General features: G+C 51.9%; 1 protein-coding gene across 1 annotated transcript; it reads left to right on the top strand.

Moving 5' to 3' along the window:
* Nucleotides 1-6,451: 6,451 nt before the first annotated feature.
* Rps15 (ribosomal protein S15) lies at nt 6,452-8,058 on the top strand. The gene is made up of 4 exons (XM_032890688.1): nt 6,452-6,540; nt 6,851-6,936; nt 7,577-7,811; nt 7,912-8,058. Exons 1-4 carry the CDS (start codon nt 6,538-6,540, stop codon nt 8,023-8,025), a joined length of 438 nt encoding a protein of 145 aa, XP_032746579.1. The 5' UTR covers nt 6,452-6,537; the 3' UTR covers nt 8,026-8,058.
* The last annotated feature ends 29 nt before the right edge of the window (nt 8,059-8,087 follow it).

The following is an 8,087-nucleotide window of genomic DNA, read 5'->3' as shown; positions in this document are numbered from 1 at the left end:
GCACTCCAACAGAGGCAACTCACCTGGACCCTTGGTTACAGAGACAAACTATCACCATCAGAGTGAGCCTAGGCTAGACCTTGGCCTCCTGTGCCTATGTAGCAGATGAGGGAGCAGCTAGGTCTTCCTGCCCATCCCCCAAACAACTAGAGCAGATGTTGTCCCTGAGCCTGTTCCCTCCCTGCCTGTGGCTTCCACACCCCAACATGGACAGTCTTGTCTGACCTCCATGAGAGAAGATGGCTAGATTCACAGGGACTTGGTGTGCAGTGTGGGGTGGGCTGGGGGCTGGACAGCCAAAGTGAGGCTTCCCCTGCTAAGGAGAATGGGTGAAGGACTTACCTGAGGGGGTGCTGAGAGGAGAGAAACGCTGATCGTGGGCTGTAAAATGAGTACATTTAATTTAAAATTTAAAAAGTGTTTCCAGGGGCTGGAGAGATGGCTCAGCGGTTAAAAGCACTGACTGCTCTTCCAGAGGTCCTGAGTTCAATTCCCAGCAACCACATGGTGGCTCACAACCATCTATAATGGGATCCGATGCCCTCTTCTGGTGTGTCTGAAGACAGCTACAGTGTATTCATGCATAAAATAAATGAATAAAACTTTAAAAAAAAAAAAAAGTGTTTCCAGGTGTGGATGCACACACGTCACTTGGGAGGCAGAGGCAGGTTTATCTCTGAGTTCAAAGCCAGCCTGTGAGACTGTCTCAAAAAATGTTAGTGAAGGCTAAGACACTGGTCTTACAGTGGACCCTGGCTCTGTCCCCAACACCTACATGGATGGCTCACAACTCCAGTCAGGGGGGCAAGGGGTGGTTGGGGGGAATCCAGCCTTGCACACACAGGTGCAAAGAAGATAAAATCTGTGAGTCCATATTTTCCTTCAACAGCTCGGAGTTATCCTTGACTACATGAGTTAAAAACCTTCCTGGGCTACATGAGACCTCCCAAAAGATGTCAGTACAGCAGCCCCCAAGGAATCAAGCAACACACCTCAGCCACAGCTTGGGAGGGACCTGTGAAGACTGCATGCAGGTTCTTGTGACTAAACTGGGCTGCCCCAGGTTACGCAGAGCCCAGGAAGGCCTTAAGGAGGCAAAGATGATTGAAGCTAAGTATTTGAGGCCAGCATGGTCTCCACAGACCCTGTCCTGTCTAACTCCAGCTCCAAGGGATCTAATGTACCTAGCACAGGTGCCAGCATCCATGCACACTAAACTGTACACAGACACACACCCTTATTAAAGGTGTTTAATGAGGCTGGAGAGATGGCTCGGGTTAGGAGCACTGACTGCTCTTTCAGAGGTCCTGAGTTCAAATCCCAGCAACCACATGGTGGCTCACAACCATCTGTAATGGGATCTGATCTGATGCCCTCTTCTGGTGTGTCTGAAGACAGCTATCGTGGACTTATATAAATAAATATCTTTTTTTAAAAAGTTAATTTAAAGGGTTGGGGATTTAGCTCAGTGGTAGAGCACTTACTTGCCTAGCAAGCGCAAGACCCTGGGTTCGGTCCCCAGCTCTGAAAAAAAGAATAAAAAAAAAAAAAAATGTTGGGGCTGGAGAGATGGCTCAGTGGTTAAGAGCACTGACTGCTCTTTCAGAGGTCTGAGTTCAATTCCCAACAACCACATGGTGGCTCACAACCATCTGTAAAGAGATCTGATGCCCCCTTCTGGTGTGTCTGAGGACAGCTACAGTGTTCTCATATATATATATAATAAATAAATGCTTATTTTATTTAAAAAAAAAAAGTTAATATAAAAGCCCTGCCTTGAAATAGGTCAGGGCACTGAGCCACACTGCCATCCTTCCCGCAGAGTAGAATCACAGTTGTTGGTCTCCGGACCTAGATGGGCAATTCATATCCCCGCCTGATCTTTATACAGGCAGCCAACGGCTCCTTTTATATTAAATTGTAGAATCGTAAGTTTTCACGGGTACATTTGTATGGACTCTGCCCCCCTCCACACCCACACACACGGGTGGATCCATGTGTTGGACAGGGCTTGGGCCCTAGGTCAGGATCTCAGTGGCTTCTCCCCCTTACTGAAGGAGGCAAGGTCTCTGGTTCTTTGTTGTTGATTTTTTGTTTTGTTTTGTTTTGTTTTGTTTGTTTGTTTGAGACAGGGTTTCCCTGTGTAGCACTAGCTGTCCTGGAGCTAACGTTGTACAGCAGGCTGGCCTGCCACCTTCCTCTCTGTCTCTGGAGGGCTGGGATTAAAGGTGTGTGTCAACACCACCTGAGGCAGGGTCCCTTAATCAAACCGGGAAATCTACTGCCTCCGGGGCATGCTGGGATAATAGATGTGTGCCCTGCCCTGTTTGTTTCTTTTAAGACAAGGCTTCACAGCTGGGAGACGATGCCTCATTTGAGGCTAGAGTGAGTTCCGAGACAGCTAGGGCTACCTAGAGAGAAGTTCTGCCTCAAAAAACAAAAGGGGGGCGGGGTACTACTTGGTAAACACAGGAACTCACAACAATCCTGCTTCTACCTCCAGGTGATGAATAGTGATTTTAATGGGTATGACTGGTGCCTGTAGGTCTACGAATTGTGCCGGTGCCTTCCGCTCTCCAAGGCCAGAAGAGGGCATCACATCCCTTGGTTAGCAGTCACCCGGGCTCTGGCCTCTGCAGAGCAGCAGTGGCTCTGAGCTGAACCATCCCTGCAGCACCCACCACCCATTCTTTTTTTTTTTTTTTTTTTTTGAAAATCTATTTATTTATTATGTATACATCATGCAGCTTCCTGCCTGCATGTGCACCTACAGGCCAGAAGAGGGCATCAGACCTCATTACAGATGGTTGTGAGCCACCATGTGGTTGCTGGGAATTGAACTCAGGACCTCTGGAAGAGCAGTCAGTGCTCTTAACCGCTGAGCCATCTCTCCAGCCCCCCACCACCCATTCTTAATTTTGAGGTGCGTTCTCACGTAGCCCGGGCTGACCTCCAGCCTGCAGTTCCTGGCCCTCCTGTCTGTAGGGCTGAGAGGCAGGAGTCACTACTTCACCCAGCTCACGTTGGGACTGCAACCCAAGGCTTGGTGCACGCCTTGAACTTGGCTACTCATGCCCAAGAACTCCTTCTCCTCCTCCTCCGCCTCCCCTTCCTCCTCCTCTTTTTCTTCTTTAATTCACAGGTACTTATTAAGTGTACGTGTTTTGCCTGCAAGTACAACTGTGTCTGTGCCTAGTGCTGGAGGTGGGCAGAAGAGGGCTTCAGATCCCCTGGGAGTAGGGTTACATGATCGGATGGGTGCCCCAGTCTTTGGAAGAGCAGCCAGTGCTCTTAACCAAAGGTCTCACTGTTCCTCCCAGCCTGCCTGGGCTCAAGAGCTCCCCCTACTTCAGCCTCCCCAGTAGGCAGGACAAATGGTTTTACACACACACACACACACACACACACACACACACACACACACACACACACACACCAGGGCTAATTCTTTTTTTTTTTTTTTTAAGATTTATTTATTTAATGTATATGAGTACACTGTAGCTGTTTCAGACACACCAGAAGAGGGCATCAGATCCCATTACAGATGGTTGTGAGCCACCATGTGGTTGCTGGGAATTGAACTCAGGACCTCTGGAAGAGCAGGTACTGCTCTTAACCTCTGAGCCACCTCTCCAGCCCACCAGGGCTAATTCTTTAACCTCACATGTCTGTGCCCGAGTAACAGACCCAGCCATGCACCAAGTTAGCTTCCTTTGGATTTAAGCCCGGGGGCTCTCAGGGAACACCTCCCTGCTGGTAGCTCTATCATTGCAACACATCCTTAACCTCCTCCAACCGGCTTTGAACCCCTGAACCATTCCTACTTGCAAGTAATAACTCAGTGAATGGGCTGGAGAGATGGCTCAGCGGTTAAGAGCACTGACTGCTCTTCCAGAGGTCCTGAGTTCAATTCCCAGCAACCACATGGTGGCTCACAACCATCTGTGATGGGATCTGATGCCCTCTTCCGGTGTGTCTGAAGACAGCTTGTATATAATAAATGAATAAATCTTAAAAAAAAAACTCAGTGAATGCTTGCTGTCTAATGGATTACAGAGTATGCACCTGAGGTAGCCACTGCCAGGAGCATCCCTGTCACCCCGGAACCCAGGGTGCTGACTCTGGACGGTCTTGAGTTTTAAACCTGCCAGGATTTAGTGAGGGGATCTTTCTTTCCCTGGCCACACACCCCCCTCCCCCTCCCTCCCCCTCTCCTCTCTTCTCTCTTCTCTTCTCTTCTCTTCTCTTCTCTTCTCTTCTCTTCTCTTCTCTTCTCTTCTCTTCTCTTCTCTCTCTCTCTCTCTTCTCTCTCTCTCTCTCTCTCTCTCTCTCTCTCTCTCTCTCTCTCTCTCTTTCCCTTTTGTTTTTTTCACACGACATTTCTCTGGACAGCCTTGGCTGTCCTGGCCACCACTGTCTGCCCTCTCCTCTCTCTTTCAAGATGGCGTCTCTCTGGAGCCCATCCAGTCTGCTCTGCCTTCTGTGTACACTGCATCTGCCTCTGCTGCTGGACTTTGCTACTTTGTGGGTTGCTCTTCTTCCATTCTTCTCCACCCCTCTCCTACCCTTTCAACCCCCGACCACTAGATAAGAGGGAAAAGTGCTGAACAGGAAGCCACATTCCTCAGACCACTTCCTGCTGCTTTGGAGCATTGGAGTTGCTTGGGGCAAATTGGATCTTCGCCGTCAGGACATCTAATTCCTTCTTCAGACCCGTCTATCCATTTTACACAGACGAGTACACCGCAGCTGTCTTCAGACACACCAGAACCATTACAGATGGTTGTGAGCCACCATGTCGCCGCTGGGACCTCTGGAAGGGCAGTCGGTGCTCTTACCCACTGAGCCATCTCTCTAGCTCCTTGTTTCTTCTTTGTGCATGACTACTTAACAAACTGTGACCAACTGCAAGCAATGCATGCCACCATGCCTGACCAGGGGACATCGATGGCCCAGCACAGTCAGCTGAGTGGCACAAATCTGTTGTGCCAGCTCTCTGGAGGCAGAGGCAGGAGGGTCACAAGCTAAAGGTCATTTCCAGCAACACAACAGGATTGAGGACAGCCTGGGCTAAACAAAATCCCGGTCTAAACCATAAAGAAGTAGGTGTTGTTGGCATTTAGTCTAGGCTCCGCCCCACGGTTACCTGGCAACAGCCAGGTGTGCCTGACTCACTGTAAAGGGGCTGCTTGCCCCCTCCTCTTGCTCTCCTGCCCTTCCTCCCTCACCCTCCCCCGCCCCATGCTCATGGTCCGCCCCTACTCCCCTCTCCCTACCCCCTCTGGCTTTCTCTCCCTCAACTCCCCTCCCCATGTCCTGAATAAACTCCATTCTATACTATACCGCCGTGTGGGAAGGAATGCCTCAGCCTGGGCGCACAGAGGCACCCCTTCCCCACACCTGACTGCACCTCCACCAAACATAATCCCTCTCTCCAAATCTTTTTTTTTTTTTATCACCTTTTTTTTTTTTAAAGATTTATTTATTTATTATATATAAGTACACTGTAGCTGTCTTCAGACACACCAGAAGAGGGCATCAGATCCCATTACAGATGGTTGTGAGCCACCATGTGGTTGCTGGGAATTGAACTCAGGACCTCTGGAAGAGTAGTCGGGTGCTCTTAACCGCTGAGCCATCTCTCCAGCCCTCTCCAAATCTTTTTATGAAGCTCACTAGGACAGGGATTTTGCTGCCATGCTTGAAGACTCTGCTGGAGAGAGAGGACTGATCCCTCCACGTTGTCCTCTAACCCCCACGCTTTTGAGGTGGCAGGCTCACACATCCCACAAGTAAAGCAGACAAGCTAAGCCGGGCATGGTGGACACTCAGGAGGCAGTGACAGGCAGATCTTTCTCGGAGTTAGAGGACAGCCTGGTTTCACAGGCTGGGTGCTTAGTAAGACCCTGACTCAAAACTATTTTGAAATAAAAATACAAAATCATCCAGATGGTGGTGGCCTTGCCTTTGATCCCAGCGTCCAGGAGGCAGAGACAGGAGGGTCTCTGATTTCCTGGACAGCCTGGTCTACAGAGTGAGTTCTAGGACAGCCAGGGATACACAGAGAAACCCGTCTGCGCCCCCCTCCCAAAAAAATGTATGTATAGATTTCGTGGCTACTTCGTAACCGTAATTTTGCTACTATTAGGAACCGTAAAATATCTGTTATGGCGCCTCCAAAGGGGTTGTGACCCACGGATTGAGAATCGCTGCTTGAGACCTTGTACATGAGAGAGACAGAAACACAAAGACAAAGAAGACAAGGAAAAACACACAGAAACGGGAGAAAGAGACACACAGATCCGAAAGGACCGAGCGAAAGAGAAATAGGGACTGAAAGACAGATACAAAACCCCAAAGGGAGCCACGCCCCTCCGAAGTTAGCTGCGCTCGTCGCTCTGCCCTCCGGACAGAAGGGGGCAATAGCGAGTCTCCGAGGGCGGAAGCTCCTGTGCGGCGGGAGGCGGGGCCTCCCAGCAGAGCTCGCGATAACTGCGCAGCCGCTGACACCGCTTCCTTTTCCGAGCAGCCGCCAAGATGGTGAGTATGTGTCTTCTTCGCTCACTGCGCCAGTGTATCCGTCGCCATCCTCCCGGGGCCCTTTCGCAGGACTCGGGAATCCCTGCTCGGGGATGGAGCGATGTGCTCGGGTCCTCGGAAACTGCGGATGGCGGGTGCGGAAGGGCCTGGAAGGCTGCGGGCGGCTTCGGGGCTGTGTATCGCCTCGCCCGGCCTCCATAACCGGGAGCTCGTAGCCTTACCGGGCAGCTGTGCAGCTCGCGCAGTCCGCCTCCGGTGCTCCTGGGAAAGCACCGCGAGCCCCCGCTAACCCCGACTCGCGCTCACGCAGGCCGAAGTGGAGCAGAAGAAGAAGCGAACCTTCCGCAAGTTCACCTACCGTGGCGTGGACCTCGACCAGCTGCTGGACATGTCCTAGTAAGAGGCCCCGTCACCTTGGTCCGCCGGGTTTCTGTCCGTTTGCGTGTTTTTTCTGTGCGTGGTGCTGGAGATGGAGACAGGAACTTAACACACACATGCCACACGGAGAGACGACTCCCGATCTTCCTGTCTCAACCTCTCAAGTGTTTGGGTCACCATCACGGTGCTGGGGCGTCCTGGCCTCCCAGGCAAGCGCTCTACCAGCTCAGTCCCTGATACTGTTTTTTTTTTTTTTTTTTTCTTTTTTTTTCGGAGCTGGGGACCGAACCCAGGGCCTTGCGCTTCCTAGGTAAGCGCTCTACCACTGAGCTAAATCCCCAGCCCCCTGATACTGTTTTACAGTGTTTATGGCGACCCTGCCTCCGTCTCCAGCATGGCTGACTGACAGGCCTTCTCCAGGCCTCCCTGTGACCGAGGGGAAAAATCAACCAGGGGTTGACAATTGGTCTGGGTGTGCTGTGTTTTGATTGGGTGGGCTGGAGGGTTGTGTCCTGAAGGTTGGCCACAGTACTTGGTGAGGACTTTTGAACCGGGTTGGTGGGTTTGGTGCAGCCTCCTGCCCCTGGGTGGTCCACATCCAGGGGTCTCCAGACCGCAGCGGAGTGGTCAGGCCCTGAGCCACCCCCTTCTCCCACAGTGAGCAGCTGATGCAGTTGTACAGCGCCCGGCAGAGACGGCGCCTGAACCGAGGCCTGCGGAGGAAGCAGCACTCACTGCTCAAGCGCTTGAGGAAGGCCAAGAAGGAGGCGCCACCCATGGAGAAGCCGGAGGTGGTGAAGACCCACCTTAGGGACATGATCATTCTGCCCGAGATGGTCGGCAGCATGGTGGGTGTGTACAACGGCAAGACCTTCAACCAGGTGGAGATCAAAGTGAGTGTGGTCTGGGGGTGTGACCGGGCGGGTGGCTGCCCGCGGCCGCAGCTGCTCACACTTACTCACACTTACTGCTCTGCTTACTCTCCCCCTGCAGCCCGAGATGATCGGCCACTACCTGGGCGAGTTCTCCATCACCTACAAGCCTGTGAAGCACGGCAGGCCCGGCATTGGCGCCACCCACTCCTCCCGATTTATCCCCCTCAAGTAGTGGGGACAATAAAGACTCGTTTTCAGCCCTGGATTCTGGTTTTTCCTGGGGGGGTGGGGCTG

The sequence above is a fragment of the Rattus rattus genome, chromosome 1 (assembly GCF_011064425.1).
Source record: "Rattus rattus isolate New Zealand chromosome 1, Rrattus_CSIRO_v1, whole genome shotgun sequence".
Lineage (NCBI taxonomy): Eukaryota > Metazoa > Chordata > Mammalia > Rodentia > Muridae > Rattus > Rattus rattus.
Note: the sequence above shows the minus strand (reverse complement) of the source record. Positions and strands in the feature narration are given on the sequence as shown.